This window comes from Watersipora subatra, chromosome 9, assembly GCF_963576615.1.
Source record: "Watersipora subatra chromosome 9, tzWatSuba1.1, whole genome shotgun sequence".
NCBI lineage: Eukaryota > Metazoa > Bryozoa > Gymnolaemata > Cheilostomatida > Watersiporidae > Watersipora > Watersipora subatra.
Genome location: NC_088716.1, coordinates 32,681,706 through 32,700,802, shown reverse-complemented (window position 1 = coordinate 32,700,802; position 19,097 = coordinate 32,681,706). Strand labels below are relative to the sequence as shown.

Genomic DNA, 19,097 nt, shown 5'->3' with positions numbered 1-19,097 from the left:
TTTTCATGTTTGTAGAAAAATTGGTTGTACTTAACGCTTATTAGGCAATTTTTGGACTTCAATTACAGTCATTTATTAGGTCTTACTAAATTTATGTATGTTTTTATGAAAAGATATATGTGGGCTCTTTTTTTATACAAATATTGTATTGCTTATACTTGAAAGCTTATTATAATCATTAGCAAAAAATTTGTTATTTATATCTGTTACCTTCCATAACAAGAACTTACAATAAGTCAATGTTCCGCAGACGAAAAAGAGACAACTTCCATATTTTCATTTTATCAATTACTTGCTCCATATGTCAACCTTTTCACAACCAACTGGAGGCACCTCATCTCACAGAGAGTCTCATTAATATTAACCTGTTGTCTCATTTATAGAAGGTCATAAAACAAAGCTGTGTTTAGCTAGTAATAATATTCTTATTTTAATCTATACGAATACATAAATTTCAGTGTTTAATTTCAGTGTTCTTTAATCTGTCCGTCCACGGGTTCAGTTATAGCAATAGTTTTAGGAATGAAAATTCCACTTCAAAATGAATTTGAACTGCGAACCTCCGATCTTGCAGACAAGTATTTCTCCAATACACTACGCTGTCCAACTAGCCATAATATGAAATAAATTGTGCACCTACTCATTACACCTGCCAATATTTGACAGCTTTACATTTAACGCTTCCGCTAGCATTATGCTTGAAACCAGAAGAAGTATATGTGCCCAAATAGACTTGAAATCAGTATACAGCTGTAGTAGACATAGCAGCCAGAACATTATGAATTACACAGAAATAAACACAGTACACAAAAATAAACACAGCATACAGAAAAAACACAGTACACAGAAATAAACACAATACACAGAAATAAACACAGCACACAGAAATAAATGCAGAACACTGAAATAAACGCTGTACACAGAAACAAACACAGTACACAGAAATAAACACAGCACACAGGAATAAATGCAGAACACAGAAATAAACGCAGGACACAGAAACAAGCACAGTACACAGAAATAAACAAAGCACACAGAAATAAATGCAGAACACAGAAATAAACGCATTACACAGAAACAAACACAGTACACAGAAATAAACACAGTACACAGAAATAAATGCAGAACACAGAAATAAACACAGTACACAGAAATAAACAAACACCTTAATTTAAAAGTGAGAATGGTAAATATTGTATACTTGGATTAAAAGCAAATTTCCTGTGCAAACTTTTTTATTACCCAGGCAACACCAGGTATTCAGTAGCAACTATATAATTACCACATGGGTATTAAGAGCGTTAAATCAAATTACCCTAAATTTATGTTTCAAATATGTATGTTTGTTAATGACTGTTGAATTTTGTTTTGTGTCAAATTCAAATGGCAACAGCCAGCTTGCTTTTCATAGCATATAGAGAGTGAGTGGGGTTTCTATCACAAGCGACCAATCGTCTGGCAGATGCTCCCCTTTGCAATTCGGGCCCATGTGTTAGTGAGTTGTGAGATCAACGGAAGTGTGTATGGACTCCATACTATGGAGCCTGCCAGTTTGTAATAAACAGGCCACACCCACTATTTTTGTAAAACCTCAAATGGAGGGCTCCTAACGTTAGCATACTGAACTACCATTTACAGTAGCTCTAAAATTGTTGCTGTCTTATATACCAATTGAAAGAGGACATAATTCCCTACAAGATGGTAGTAAAATTTTTGTAATTAAAGACAAGATAACCCTTTTAAAGCTTAAGTCAAAGCACAAATCTTTCCTAAATTAGCATATTAGCAGTTTTGTGGCTGCAACCACCTCTGGTTTGAGTTCCTACAAATAATTATATGTTTTGCTGTTTGTGTGAAAACCCTAGGTGCTGCTGCTAAACAATCAATAGATATAAGGACAGTAGGTCATAAGTCAGTAGCTGGCAACAATATTCGTTTTGATGTCTTTACTTAGGCTGTTCGTCTTACAAACGGGTCCTATGAGCTCAAGTATGAGCGCAACAGCGATTGCAATTAAAACTTTATCTCAAAAGGTTTTTAGTATATATTGCAATACAATAAAATTACAAAAAATGAAAATAATAGAAATGTGCAATTCAGAGCTCAAATTACAAATACAAAAAACTGCTGCGCTTATGTAGTTCCATTTTTCATGTACAAACACACATTCACAGGTTCTTTCGCATACGAAGGTTCTGACAGTCATACTATCACAAATCTACATTTAATGACATATCTAAACACCACTCTACCGAACTAAACAGCTACATATGGGACTTCAAAGAAAGCGGCACCGACTACCACATCACCTAGCAAATTTTATCACATGCCAAGCCTTACTTAAAGAACGGCGGAAAATGCAAGTTATGTACTTTGAAAACATATTTCATTTACAGACCCGAGAAGGCAACTCTAAACAAACGAAGTGAACTCATATCTACTTGTAGACATTCTACGAAACATCTTTTACAAAATAGCGTTACATAATAGACTTCATCCATCTAGGTTTAATAGCTTTTAAAGTAATACCTGTGCTTCTATTTCAGTTTACAAGCTAATGCAGAATTTCATGTATACTCCTCATTAAGCAATTTACTTGATGAGTGTTGCCCACCTTTTGTGTAGTATGAAACTTTTAGTAACTTTTATACTTTGTCAAGTTTTAATAAAATTCTTACCAATTATATATATATAAAATATATATATATAATTTTCAATCAGGCCTGCCTGGGCTAGCATGTATAGCAAGCGTGATTGATCAGCCTTCTGTTTTTGTTTACTGATATTACTCTAGGTTTTTAAGTTTAGTTACTAGTAGTGTATGAATCATTGAACCCTTAAAAAATTACGCAATATATATAGATATACACAGATATATATACTGTATATATATTTGCAGAAACATGTATATATATATATACATATATATACACACATACATGCACGCACATAAACTTTGCTTGTTAGGGGGGGCTTCAATTTTTTGTTTACTTTTTATTGAAAAGTCTTGCAAAGAATTCAAGGCGTTTCATCAGAAAAGATCACGAGTCCTCTTGTTGGTTCGAAGATAACGTTATGTTAACATGATATCAAAAGAAGGAAAAAGCAGCTATACAAAGTGCAAATGAGTGACATAGCAGTCTCTCCATGTATAAGGTGGGGGTATATAAGGGGGTGACGTACTTCACTCATGATAGATGTTAATAGCGGTGTTACTTTTCAACATTTATCAGACTCGTCTGCTTTTTTCTTACCCAAATTACCATATGCAGTTTTTTTACGAAGATTATAATATGCATTTTGTTAATATAAGTAATGAATTGCTACTTTTTTTGTTGTAGCGTAATCTTTGTATCCGCTTCATTCAGTGAGTTCATGCTTTTTTGTGTAATATGGAATATCTATTCAACGGTGTTGTAGAAAGAAATTAATTCTGATCATCCATCAGTGAGGAATTGACGAATCTGGTTCAGGATACAATAAAGATGGGTTGACCTGTCATATTGACAAAAAGAATAGTCAGAATTGTGCGACAATTAGAGACGAGTCATTGTGGCCCATGACCCAAACAATAAGTTGAGTGGGCACCAAGGACCTGCAATATCTTTACTAACTAAACCTTCTTACTGTATGGTTCTTACTCTACAACTTCAATTTGTCTATTTTGTTTGCTTATATGCACAATAATTTGCTTTGTAATAGAACCTTTTGGAGCTATCGATTGGTACACCTTAGGCCAGCGTAACTGACACACGATCTGCATTATATCCATAATGTCTTTAATATCAAAAGAAAGGCCTCATTCACTACCTCACTCATAGAAAGCTCCAGATACATTGAAATATCAATATATCAATAAGTCTATAAACATTTATTCGAATATCTTCCAATATGTACATATATACTAGAAATGCATGAAAAACTTTAAACATACCATCCAGATGGCGTGTGGTGTTAATTGGCCATAATGGAAACAAAAAAATGCACCCTCATCATACAAATGAGGCGTTACAAAATATAAACAGAAACAATAACTGTTGATACAAGCAGATTAAAAACTTCCTCATGACCATATAGAACAAGTTTATGCATGTGATACAAATTTCATGATGCAAATCTTGCATCATTTATGTAAATAAAAAACCTAACCGAGAGGGTCACACCTTCTACATTGCCATTCTTGAGCCATCATTCATAATGATGCACTGATGATGAAGCCACTCATTGCAACTACGACTTGAGGAGACAAACCTAGACTGCAATTTTCCATAGTGATACGAGTATGACCTGCCATTTCTCTTCCACGATATGGTTTTCTCTCTTTTTCAACAGTCTGTCCCAGGCCTGGCCGCACATAGTGAAACCTTTCTCTCTTAAAAAGTTCAATAGCATATATCAGAAGCTTAAAATGTTGTATCTATTGCATTGATTATGATTGCCATAAAAGACAGTCTCAAATTTATGGCCTAGTGGTGGCGGAGTTCCACCATGATGTGCCAAGCCAGACAAGCTATCGATACCAAACTTGACCTGGTTTTTTCAGCTATAAATCACAAGCTACCATGGCCGACAAAAGTCATTTTTTATTATTTAAAATCAGTTTTCGACATTGCTTTACAAGTGTGATGCCGCATCAGTGAATTTCGGACCTACAATAGTATATGCCAGAACACCAACATAACCCGATTTGACATTCTTATAAAAATACATGTACATGCATATCTTTACAAGTTGCATACCATGCCCTTACACCTATCACTAAGCTGTTTTCTTTTAGTCCAGTGATTATAATTCAGAGATGCATTAAAAAAATGATGGTCCTTACCTGGAGAGAGGGGTTCAAAAGCAGACATCTATGTCTGACCATAATCTATGATCCAGGATCTTGGCGACCATACTTGATTCCGTTTCTTTACGATACTGAAAGCTTCCTGAATGGCTTCTCTGGTCTCATCTATCATTATGAATGTAACGGCAACCTGTATACAATAGAAAGGCTTTCTTCATTGTTTAAGATGTCCAGCTAGTGTCCTTGTAGTAATATAGGTCATGATATCAAAAACCATGGTTAAGTAGGGCGTGTGAGATTTGGAGTTATCTACACTGGCAGAGAAAGAACATTCTCAGAGTTATTTTGCAAAAAAATTTTTTGATTCTAGCTTAACTCATTCGCACCCAGGCGCGAGTTAACTCGCGTATTTATAACGTTGCTAAGCACCCAAAGTGAGTTGACGCGCGTCTGAAATCTACCAACTCTCTGAATCGTTATGTTTAAATTATAAAAAATAATTTTTGATTAGAAAGAAAAATTTCTGGCCAATCAGACAAACTTTAAAATATGCCTCTATGACGTCTCTGGCAAAAGTTATAACCAAATTAGTACACCCATCTCAATATCTACAAAAACCGGAAATCACTATGCCGACTAGAAATTTTATCATTCGCGATAATTTTTTTCAACTTCAGAAGTAAATATGCAGATTCAGAAGTGGTAAAACACGGAAAGACTGCATAAATCAAATTAACCATTTTAGGTCTTTAAGTCACAATTGTGACATGGCCCATTGTCATGAAAAGTCTTTGAGTCACTCTTGCGACTTCTGCATACAACATTGTTTAGAGTGGAAATTTCCATACGTTCCATGCAAGCACATGTAGTGCTGATGTCTTACTGGCTAGGGAACATCTTGACAAATTGAATTGACAGAAAAAATCACATGGTCACGTGAAACTTTCTAGAGTTACAGCCATCTGAACAAAGAGTTAGTAGTAGTGTTATTAATCCAAGAGAAACATGGCGGTTGCTATGAGTGCTAGTGATATTGAACGGTCAGATTGGAGTTTTGATGATGAAGATAATAGTGACAGTGGTGGAACCGCTCATGAAAGTTATACAGAAGAGAATGCAGATGGCAGTGATGAAGATGAGGATGAAAATGAAGCAATATTACAGAGAAGGACTCGGGAACTACAGACAGTACTTCAGTTACTTGACCTAGAGAAGCCTCAATATGATTTTTAACCAGCTGCTACTGATGATCAGTTCATACCACCATTTGATAGCAGTCATGTGGGTCCCTCTCATGAACTGCCAACTAACTCTAGAGCTCTAGAACACTTTCAACTCTTCTACTCAGACGACATACTCATGGAATTTGATGTAGGCAATATTATATTTATGGCTAGGACGTCCCTATAACGCCTCAATATTGTCACCGCTCTATTTACCTGGTAGTGTCCAGCTTGCTAATTTGCTAGTTGCTTTGGACTACGATAAGAATACCGACATAGCCCAATAGTAGGGTAAATCGCCTATGTTAGAATATGGTGATGGTTTGTTGCCTATTATAGAAGCTTACCACTATCTCTGTGCTCAGTCAGCAAAGCCACATCTGTTAGTCATCACTGTCCAAAATCTACAGTATCTAGCTGGCTTAGATAGCAAATTGCAAGTATCTGTGGCGAAGTGCAGGTGGCTATATTTATTTCTGTGTAATGTTGCCTATCATGGTGACAATTATTGATTTCAGATTTGTGAACTCACCAACGAAAATGCAAGCTACAAGCGGGAGAAAAATATGTTTCCAACGGGTTATGGATCGTGGCATGTGATCACACCAGAGGAACTGAAGGCATACTACGGGATCAGAACATTTATCGCGCTCTTCTGTAGAGATCAGCAAAAGAGTATATGAACTCATAAACGCTCCACACTATCTTCTCCACATACCTGGACCATCCAAAGTGTTTAGCAAAAACCGATACAAGCAGATAACTGCTGCTCTCCACTACTGCAATGAGCGTGTAGCACTGCCACGAGATAATGAAGACTACGATCGTCTCTACAAGGTGAGGTATTTGACAGACAATATGAATCTGAAGTTCAGCAAGTACTACCATCCAGCCAGCATGTGATGTCTCAGTTGATGAATGCATGATTCCATTTTGCGGACGCTTTGGGTGCAAACAATATCGTAAAGACAAACCAATAAGATGGGGTGTCAAAGTATGGATGCTGGTTGATGCCAAGTCAGGGTACAATTTCAGTTTTGATGTGTAGTGTGGGAAAGATTAAGACTTCCAGCATGTAGATGACATTGGTTTGTCATCAGCGGTGGTCATAAAGCTTTGCCAGAATCTGTATGGTAAGGGCCATATAGTGTATACGAACAGATATTATACGTCACCTAAGTTACTTTGCTATCTACGCCAGCTAGATCTCTCTGGATGCGGGACAGTGATGACCAACCGACGTGGCTTTCCAAATGAACTCATAAAGACGAAGTCACATTGCAAGGAGCCAGGTGATTACGAATGGCCACAATGCAAGACCACAGTCATTGTGGCGACAAGATGGACTGACAAGAGTCCTATTTACTTCCTAAGCAATGCCCACCTGCCTACCCATGATGACTGCACTGTGGAACGTACGACTAAAACAGGAGAAAAAGTCCTTGTCAAAGCCACACCTAGCGTAAAGGAATATAACACTTACATGAGTGGCGTTGACCTCAATGACAAAATGAGGCGCCTGGATAAGAGCAGTGGTATGTGGTATGCGAAGATTGATCATAAGTGCATTTTGTGGGCCATGTACAATGCATTCGTACTGTACAAAGAGAGACACACGTCAGCTTTGTATAGAGACTTCCATTTAGATGCAATACATCTGTTGATAGACGGATTCGGCTACAAGAAACCTCGAAAAAAACCTCAGCCTGATAACCAGTCATGTCGATTAGACTGTACTGTTGCACACACCCCCATTGTCGCATCACAGTCCAGGAATCATAGATGTGTGGTCTGCCAGGAGAGACATAAACGAGCACGAGGCATGGACAGTAGTGTAAAACAAGTTCGGACAACGTTTATATTAGAGATGCCCCGATTCTAATTTCACCAGCCGATTCAGATACCGATTCGATATACCGATTCTTAATGAAAAATAATCTGATTCAGATTCTTTTGTGTTGCATAGATAGTTGTTCATTTTATTATGTAAATATGAATGTAATGCAAAAAAATATAAATATCAATGTATTTATTTGTTTGCATTTATGAAAAAAGATATACATGTATATATATTCACATACTGACATACCGTGCATCTAATAACAAAACAGTTCATGTTTCTTGAAATATGTTATTATTAATGGTAATTACAGTTAGTGGTACAGCTTTCTCTGTGATAATGAAGTCTCTCTTCTACTGCTGAACAAACTGCTGCGCCTGTACAAGTCTAAAGCAAATAAATGCGTCTTTTAATTACTGTTAGTGATTCAATTATCTCAGTGAGACGTCTTTATCTTCTATTACTATCGATGTAGCCAGTCGTACTGAAGGACTCGCACACTACAGATGATGGAGGGCAGGCTACACACCGATAAGCCACTGAGGTTATTTTATGCGATTCAAACGATACATCATATCGTCAGGATCAAGAGAGAGAGAGATAGATAACTTTATGCATCAACTGCTCAAATTACTTTCGCAATGCTAGTAAATAGAAACATTACACCGCATTCTTGTTGCTCGTTATGGTTCTCTTGTTCGTGATTGGCTGCAACAAATCATATCGCTGTAATTGGGAAATACCGCACTTAGTGATTACGTCCTGACTAAAGCCAAAATATTGCGCAGCTGTGTGGATGTTTATTAGGCTATAGACATGAAATAGATTGTGTGACAGGCTTGGAAATCATTAGATAAAAGCAAGGAACTTGCAGCTGATGATTTGTTATTAAAGTAGCAGGCTAAAATACAGGTTTCTGCTAAATAGTTGATATGTAAAAAGTATCTGAAGTGTCCAATTTTTTAAGAAAAGATCGGCCGATACCGATTCAGATACTTAATACCCATATCGGCACCGATACCGATATTGAAATCGGGGCAACTCTAGTTCATATGCAAGGAGTGTGATGCGTATCTGTGCATCAAACGTGACAGTAACTGTTGGTCCGATTACCATAGTAAAGTTGAGTTTTGGCGGTAGGCTAATGTCAGTAATAGATGTGTGCTAGCTTTGCTAGATTGCTGTATGTATGGTGTAATAAATTCTGTAAAATGTATTTGAAATTGTGATAAATAATACTTCAAAACTGTTACAAGTATGTGTACTCTAGGCTGCAGAGAAAACATTGTCAATTTGAACTCAATACTACACAATTTTAAACGGCTGTAAATTCAGTTGTAATTAAGCAATTTGAGATATACAAGCAGCTGCCAAGAAATGATTTTTCCTGCTTTCGATGACATATTTAGTAGTATCAATATGAGCAGGAAAAAATGGATTTAGATGACTACAGTAGTCTGAAGCATCTAAATTCTGGGTTCTAACAAGCACTCAGTTATGGGCATCGTGTATTGAATACAAATTTGTAGCTGATCAGTTGATGCCATGAATTCACATAGCTCTGTACTGATATGTAATTAACATAAAGAATCTGAAAGCAGCATCAAAAAGAGGACTTTTTGAACTTCAAAATGGATATGGGATGTGTTGTAAATAAATGCATCCTTGTAGGTGAAGGCAGTGTGAAGTGCCAGCTATATGTAAAGTCTGTCAAGGTAAACACCCAACAGCCTTACACAATATGAGAACTTCATCAGTCAAACAACAGACAAAACCTGGTCTTGGCAATAGCGTGAATCTGGAGCAATCTAAGCCTATAGCCAACAGCTCCTTGCAGCCAATAGCTGCAGAACCTTTAAAAACAAAAGACAATTCTCAATAACTAGAAAAATCATGTTTAAATACATGTTTAGACATGAACTTGAACTCACTTTCGTGGATACTACCTGTTTGGGTCTAAAGTAAAAAAACCCTCTAAAGGAAGCTTTAGTATATGCTCTTGTTGACTCAATGTCCGAAACATTTATATCACTGTAGATACGATGCACAAGATACAACCAGACTATACCCACACAGAAATAGATATTACAACAATGACATCTGACAAAAAGAAAGTCCATACTCATCTAGTGTATGGTTTGACAGTCAGAGCCTACACTCACAAAGTTTGCTATGAATTAACCCCTAGCTATTCACATCACAAAATACCTATTGACAGACTACAAATACCTACAAAGGCTGTACTGAGCCGTTGGCCACATCTCATACAAGTAGCTAATGAATTACCTAACAGTCACAAAGATGTACCTGTCGGCCTACCAATAGGCAACAATTTTACCAAAGCCTTCAGACCTCAGCAAGTTATCGACACTGATCATGATGATGAACCATTTGCCATCAAAACTGCCATAGGCTGGAATGTTATGAGTGACAGCGCTCCTCATACCACACTAGCAACAATTGTTGACCAACCAGCCAAACATGAATTTGTGACATTTCAGTGCACAACCAAATCAAACAAAGAAATGCACAAACTTATAAATATATTCAACCAAGGATTTCATGGTGCACATGAAGACGCACCAAGCCTCTCTGTGCAGTAATACTTCAACTTACGAGTGCCCCAACGTACGACAAACTTGAGATACGAGCCAGCTTTTCAGCAAGTTTTAGTACTAACATACGAGCCATGTTTAAGATACAAGCATGTGAGTCAGTTGCCAAGAATGTCAGAGGTCTTTTATGAGAACAGCATCACTCTGTATTTTTCAACTGCTCAGGTTATACTTTTGTACCGTGTTTTTTGTACGCGATCTTCAGTGCAGAATTATGTGAATTAAAAATACTGTGCGTAGACCGAAAGTTTGCCAGTAAAATGAAAGATAATGCAAAGAAAAAGCGAAATGATAACAATTGATATTAAACGGAAAATTATTGAAAACTATGCAAAATGTGTATGAGTGATTGAGCTAGCTCAGCAATATGACAGAAATACATCCACAATTATCAAACAGAAGGATTATATTCAGGGCTTTTAGTTTGCAAAAGGACTCACCATAGTTTCTAAACGGTGCAGCAATCTTCACGGCCGCTGATGGAGAAACTGCTCAGGCATCGGATAAAAGACAAACAATTGGCCGGTGACAGCGTAACTGAAACGATGTTATGAAAAAAGGCTGGTGCTATCTATCAAAACTATAAAAAATAGACATTCGGACAAGTTGGCTAGTGGTCGTGCATTAACGTAATTAAAATTTCTTCGGCGTCCACACTTTTAAGTTTCTCGTAGTTTCCTAATTTTTCTTTTGTTTCGCTCTCACAACCAGCTGGCCGTTTTAGGAGAAACTTATCTAAAGACGTTTGCTTTTGTCGCTCTTTCAACATGTTGCGATTAGGGTTAACCCTTTATGACGAACAAAACACCCTTTATGTGTTCGTCATAAAGGGTTAACCCTTTATGACGCCACCTGTGTTCGTCTTAATCGCAACATGTTGAAAAGGTGACAAAGGCAAACGCCTTTAGATAAGTTTCTCCTCAAACGGCGGGCTTGTCGTGAAGGCGAAACAAAGGCAAAATTAGCAAACTAGCAAAAAACGTAAAAGTGTGGATGCCGAAGAAATTTTAACTACGTTAAGTTAAAAATGAAAGTTTGCTTTTAGGTTTGTCTTTTAAGACTTTAATACAATCCAAATTTATCAAAGTCAACTGTTGTAATGAAGGATAACTTATCTCTCCCTCCCTGGCAAATGCTAGCGTTAGCTGCTATTGTATGTATTTAATTTTACACTTTAATTAATCACATTTCCTTGCATTATTTTTTATATGTTGCTTTTTGAAAGCATGTGGTGAGTTAGGACAATAACCAACATGTTCTTTATGTTACAATATCTTGTTTTGAGTGCTTTATTTGTATTTTTAGAGTATGGAAACTAATCAATATATATTTAATTGTTCTGTATATAAATAAACTGCACCAACATGCGAGTAAATTGACATACGAGCTCAGTCTTGGTACGCATTAAGCTCGTAAGTCGAAATATGACTGTAGATGATAAACAATTTCTGCACATACTAAAAACACAAACTACTTTGAAAAAATGCTGGGTAACCATGCCCTTGCCATTCAAATCAAAATCATATGCAGTAAATACAAAATCAGCTGCTATACATAGGTTTAGGCTGCTAGAAAAGAAATTCCAGGACTCGTGTTATAAGGAACAGTACCATTAGTTTATGAGTGATATAATAAGCAAGGGAGAGGCTATTCCAACCACTGAGGAAACTAGTGACCACTCATGGTACATTCCACACTTTGGGGCGTACCACCCTCGAAAACCGGATCGAATTAGTGTAGTTTTTGACTGTGCTGTGAAGGTGGAAGGAGTAAGCCTGAATGACTTTTTTCCTCAAGGACTAGAACATATGAACGATCTACAAGGAATCCTGCTAAGGTTCAGACTGAAACCAATAGCAATCATGGGAGACATCGAGAGGATGTTTCACCAGTTCAAAGTATCGGAAAATCACCAAGATTATTTACGATTCATTTGGTACAACACACAGAAGGTCAGCTTCAGTCATATAAAATGACAGTACATTTATTTAGAGCCAAGTCCTCTCCTGCATGTGAACGAACAATGTGGAAGAAATGGAACAGTGCAATCAAGGCAATAGCCTCAATACGAAAAGTGATCTATAAGGAAGCAGAGCCCAACTACGAAACAGCAAAACATGCCATCCTTAGCATAGTACAACATGATTACTTCTCTGAGGAAATCGCTGATCTAAACGAATACAAAACAGTTAGAAAATCGAGCAGCCATATGAAACTCGCACCATTCGTAGACGAAAATGGACTCCTTAGAATTTGTGGGAGACTCTAAGAGAGTTCAACACTTAGATTTCATGAAAAGCATCCTATCATTATTCCAAAGGCTAGTCACAAAGCCAAATTTATCATTTGCCACTATCATCAGTTAGCTGCTCACCAAGGGTGTGGACCTACTCTAGCAAGCATCCAAACTCATGGGTTTTTGATAGTAAATGCTAGATCCCAGGTGTACAAACATGTGAAAAGTTGTGTCATTTGCAAAAAGATATGAAGTACGCCAAAAATCCTTCAGATGGCCACTCTTTCTTCAGAAAGGTTAGCCGAAACTGCTCCATTTACTCATTGTGGCCTTGATTTCTTTGGCCCATTTAAAGTCAAGGAAAGACGCAAGAAAAGGAAAACATATGGGCTAATCATCACACGCTTGTCTTCTAGAGCTATTCTAATAGAACTGTTAGAGGACATGACCTCAGACAGCTTTATAAATGCTCTGAGAAATCTCATAGCCATTCATGGAGCTATATCCACTATTCGGTGTGACCAAGGGACAGATTTTGTGGGAGCTTTCAATGACCTAGCTAAAAATATGCGTATTACGCATCACTATCCGGATATCAAGTTTACGTTTAATCCTCCCCATTCCAGTAATATGGGTGGTGTTTGGGAGAGACTCATCAGAACAGCAAGAAACATTCTAAAAGGAATGGGTGAAAAACATGGTGGGAGACTGAGCACCCCTCAACTGCGGACCCTTCTATATGAAGTGATGTCAGTAATGAATAGTCGACCTCTTGGTGTCGTCACAGAAGAACAGACACCACTCACACCAAACATGCTTCTTACGATGAAATCGCAACTTACCTTGCCATCTCCCTGTGTGTTTGAGAAAGCAGACATTTATTCTAAAAAGCGTTGAAGAGTTGTCCAGCAGCTAGCTAATGAGTTCTGGCGAAGGTGGCGCAATGAATATCTTCATACCTTGCAAACCAGGCAGAAATGGACCCACAAGCAAGACGAAGTGTCGGTTGGTGCCGTGGTGCACGTACTCAAAGATGAGGGACTCCGAGGTGACTGGTCACTCGCGCGGGTCATTGATATAGAACGATTTCATGATGGTGAGGTAAGAGCTGTAAAACTATTGATTGGGTCGAAAAGCTATCCTAATAATATACCACAGCATCTGGTAAGACCTGTTAGCAACAAAACTGTTAGCAAAATTGTTGTATTAGTTAAAGCCACCAATAAAATTTAATCCTAAAATTATAGCTGGGAGTGTTAGATTCAGCAATTTATTTGGCTATACACTTATTAATTTGTACATCTTTACTCACTGTCCTAGTCTATCAGCTGTCCGCAAGAGACAGCAAACAAGGCAATTTTAACCACAGGGTTGTGATTTCACCAAGCCTTGTCCTCATTTTATGTGTTTTTCGATACTATTTCAACATTTGTGTATTTGGTTCAAAATCGGAAGTATGATTCATTAGCAATTGGCAGCAAAACTTTTCTATATTTTGGACAACCTGAGGCATTTATCTTGTGCACCTCAAGCTGGTAACTTGTGTTTTACACTTACCATATTTGCCAGTATTCCTAAAGCAAACTAAAGAAAGCATGATCAAGAATAATTATCACGTTATATCACAGCCAGAACAATTCTTATTGCATTTCCTGAGAGGATGTAACAAGGTAATACTTTTTACTTTAATATCATTATTATACAGAATGCCTTTTTCATTTGTTATTCATATAGTTAATGCTTTGTTTTCAGCTGTTTTTTCAAGTATATGCGCATTTCTGCTTTATATCTTTTATATACTCATTCATATCATAATTTGTTAGTAATGTTTTATCTGCTACATATTATTGCGAGTTTTTATACATCTTCTATGCTACTTTCACTTGCTATCAAATTTTCTGTTGCCTCTTCTATTATTATTTACTCTTCACTTAATTTCATTTTCTATTCACGATATATCAGTATATGCATATACATCAAATAAACATACTATTCACATACAACTAACAACCGATAATCTGTTGGATCTCAGATCTATTGGGAAGTGCAATACATATGTGCAAATTTATTGATAACATGTACAGACTATAGGCACAATATGAGCACACTATCAGGCTTCATAGATATACGAAGTCAAAATTGAAAGTTTACCTCCACAATCTGGTTACAACCACCACACACAACAAGCGATAATATTAACAGCGGAAAAGAAAGGCAGGGTTAGGGATGTTGATTTGTGATTTATTTTCATCATCAAAACTAGTTAAGCAAAAGAGAAAAGCTGGAAGAGTGATGAAGCCCATAATACGCAATAGCATAGCTAGTCGTGGCGTTGAGCTTGTCATTATCGGTTTTATTCAAATGTTAAAAGATACAACTTAAGTTCTCTCCTGAAACTGGCCAACTTTTCTATGTTTTTAATAGACTTAGGAGTTGGTTCCAAAAAATGGCTTGTTGGAAATCCACCCTGCGATGGCCTGCACGGGAAGAAAATTGTGGGAGATTTAGACAGGCATTTGAGAATCGGGTTTGATATATTGTGCGAGGGATGTAATTACAATGAAATTCTTTATGGGCTAAAATTATAATGCGAAATGAATATAGTGAACTGATAGGTAGTATGGATGATGATTTGAAAAAAGGTTTGGTGAGTGTGAGGCAGGGTTTATTGTGAATGGTCCTTATCATGCGTTTTTGAAGTGTTATTAAATTTGTTAACGCCAGTACTTCATAATAAAATAGTCCTTATAATAAATAGGCCTAGTAAAAGGAACACCCAGAAGAAACTAGCCCATCACAGAAGGATGTAATGGATTTACTAAGCTAAGCTGCTTTAATGATCCATAAGTGTTTAGCTATTCTCAGATTAGCCTATAATTCAAAAGCCAGCTTGCGTAGAAAGCCCATGGATTAACACTTCTGCTCAACACTGGATGGATACACTGCTGGATACTTCTGCTTAACACAATAGCTCACTTCTGTGCAGATTTGTATATACTTATATATCTTGACATTCTTACATTTACAAGTGTAACTGTTTGTGTATTTATTATTTGTCATCTTATTTCAGCCTTACGCTTGATTGTATTGAATCTAATTGTTTTATCTTTTCATGCTTATAAAGCTTGCGCAATAAAGAGCTGTACTCACCGGTCACCTCGCTTGCAACAAATACAGTTGTGCATGAGTGCTATTACTCATTCGGTGTAAGGCAACGTGTACGCAGAACCCACTTGCAAGTGGATAGTCAGCGCCGACTTCCACAACAAGGAGAACACAAAGTTCAATAACAATTGTTGCTGAACTTGGTATTCTCTTTTTGCAATGAACTAGTTTTCATGCAAATCATGCAAAAGCTTACATGCATATACAGGCTAATGATGCACTGGTTGTCGTTGAATCAATTTACAACAATGCTCCACTCAACAATTACTCATCTCAGGCTGGTGGCGAAATTATTATATGCTATACCATTCAACGATCTACCACTTTAAGCCAACAATACATCACTCGAAGTTAACAATATACCACTCTTAGTCGGCAATAAAAACCATGCGTTATGTATTCGTTATGATTGTTATGTATTATTGTTATTTATTATTTTCTCAATCTAGCATTTGTAAATAAGAAAGGAATGCGAATGTTGTAGTGAGTCCCAGTGTCGTATAGTTTTACAGTCCCGTGACCAAAAGCCGGAAACAAAAACGCTTGATTCCAAACAAACCCGATCGACATACTGATCTCCAATGGAATATTCATTGAACTAAAAACCCTTTAAGGGGTTAAGGGGTTTTAAGTTCGAAGAGTTTTAAAAACTCTTTAAGGGGTTTTAAGTTCAGTGGGAATATTCTTACCTCGTTCTCGACATCTCACTCTTTTGCATTTACTTTACTTTATTACAAAAATCATTTGTAGTTTCTTGTAGGGAATTTTGTCGTTCTTTTCAAATGGTGTATAATACAACAATCAACTTCAGAACGACTGCCAATGGGAGTAATTTTTGTTGGTTAGTGTTGTGGCCTCTCCATTATAACTTATATAAAACTATATTGGGCGCGGCTTGTTTGTTTGGAGCCGTGCGAGCTCTGATATGCGCATCAACAACAGCAAAACTCTGAAGTCTTACAGCTCTGTACCGGCCGAGTCATATAGCTTTAAAGTCTCGCGATCAAAACCGGAAACAAAAACGTCCGATTCGAAACAAACCGGATCGACGTACTGATATCTAATGGAATATTCATACCTTGCTCTCAATATCGCTCTTTTTTGCATTTACCTAACGTTTTTACAAAAACGTTATTAGCAGCTTTTTGTAAGAAATTTTGTTTCCTTTCAAATGGTTTATCATACAACAATCAATTTTAAAGCGACTGTTAATTGGAGTAGTCTTTGTTGATTAATGTTGCGGCCTCTCCATTATAACTTACATGCATTGAACTTAAAACCCCTTAACCCTTTGACCGGGTATAAGCCCCCCCCCCAAAAAAAAACAACCGAGACTCGTGTAATTTATTTTCGAAAATTCAAAAAAATCGATATTTTATGAACATGCATAGCTCAAATCTTAAATTTAGTTCAATGAACAAAATTTGTTGTACATATACATTCATTCACATATCTACTACTCAAAAAAATTACAACCATGTGCAAATGTCCCTGTATGAAATGCTTGGAAGCATCTTTTTCGGTAGAGTCAATCGCTATAACGTAGCCATGCGTGTAAGGTAATACCGCACAGGAATTACGATCTGCATTTACGACATCACGGGCGGAGGAGATCAAGGAAGGAAGGGGATGTTTCCGGTGAAAGGAGATCGGCTGGAGAAAAGGGAGGACCGAAGGCTACGACGAGAGCGGGACTATTCTGGGCGCGGTTCACGGAGGAGGAGCAACTGACGTACGCATAATCAAGTAAGATCATATAGCTTCATATGGTGTCAGAATATATCGAACCTACAAGCGTAATCGTGTAAAACGTTGCTGTTTGTGTGACGGTATTTTACAACGGCGAGCTCGACAAGGCACAGATTCTCTGGAAGCTGTTGCGTTGAGGCAAAGTATCGGAGATTTGCTGAGATATCGCAGGAGAAGGCATACTTTGTGTGGAGCAAAATTTTGCTACCCTAACTCTTAAAGACAATATAGTGAATTATACTGTCACTCTCATATATTTTGGTGTTATCTAACTTGTTTCCTGTTAATCACGATCCATAGTATCTTCTTGATTGTGGTGAGCGGCCAATAAAACAGTATAGAGTATGTCTGCTAGTGGAGAAACCAAGCCTGAAAAGTTCGTAAAGCCCTTGGATTTTTCCTCAGGCAACCTGGCTACCGCCTGGAAAGTTTTTAAAGAGCAGTTTAATATATATGTGATTGTGAAGAAACTACGAGAACTCACTGTAGACGAACAGATCGGCCACATGCTTATGGCCATGGGTAGTGACTCGGTACCAGTTTACAATCAGTTCACCTTCGTGCCATCTGACGAAAACAAAAAGAAAACACTGGCCAACTGCATCAAATTTTTTGATGCGTATTTTGAGCCTGTTAAAAATGTTATTTTTGAGCGCTCAGTGTTTAATAAGATGACTCAGCAACCTGGCCAATCTCTTCACCAGTTTATAGTTAAACTCCAAGTTCAGAGTGAGAATTGTGACTACGGGGATATGCGAGATGACTTGGTAAGGGATAGAATAGTGGTGGGGGTGCGTGACATCGAGCTTCGCAAGTACCTGATTGATGTGCCTGATCTCACACTCAGGTTATGCATTCAAAAGGCGAAGCAATATGTATCAAATCAGGAGCATGTAGCTGCGATGGCGTCTACGTCTGGGGCTCAGTGTCCCGGTAAAGAAGAGTATGCTGGGAATGTAGACTCGGTACAGCGATATAAACCTAAATCATCTAAACAAATGACTGACACTGAAGAAAACAGGAGCAGTAACGCAAAGGACCAGCCATGCTCAAAATGTGGAAAGTGGAAGCATTTTGGTGGTCGTTGCCCGGCAGAAAGGTCAAGCTGCAACAAATGCAAGAGAAAAGGTCACTGGGCAAAAATGTGCAAAGGAGCCCAGCACGTATCTGCACTGGAGGAAAATGACGATGGAGTAGATAGCTTGTTTTTAGGAAATTACCAATGACTAAGCCGCTTAAACTACATTGATACCATTGACACCATTTCGGAAACAGAAAATGCCTGGTACGTAGAGTTACAGATGAACTCAAAAAATGTGAGATTTAAAGTAGACTCGGGTGCTGCAGTTTCGGCTATTCCAGTTGGTGTCTGCGATGCTCTTGGGTTGAAACTGACACCTGCTACTTGAGAATTGTTTGGCGCGGGAAACACTAAGCTTACAGTACCTGGAGCGGCTATCGTTGAACTATCTCATGAAGG

At 37.6% G+C, this 19,097-nt stretch overlaps 2 protein-coding genes across 2 annotated transcripts; both read left to right on the top strand.

Moving 5' to 3' along the window:
• The first annotated feature begins 12,976 nt into the window (after window positions 1–12,976).
• On the top strand, window positions 12,977–13,600 carry LOC137404983 (uncharacterized). The gene has a single exon (XM_068091210.1). The coding sequence runs from the start codon at window positions 12,977–12,979 to the stop codon at window positions 13,598–13,600; it is 624 nt and encodes a 207-aa protein (XP_067947311.1).
• A 4,361-nt stretch (window positions 13,601–17,961) lies between these two features.
• LOC137404982 (uncharacterized) lies at window positions 17,962–18,843 on the top strand. The gene has a single exon (XM_068091209.1). The coding sequence runs from the start codon at window positions 17,962–17,964 to the stop codon at window positions 18,841–18,843; it is 882 nt and encodes a 293-aa protein (XP_067947310.1).
• The last annotated feature ends 254 nt before the right edge of the window (window positions 18,844–19,097 follow it).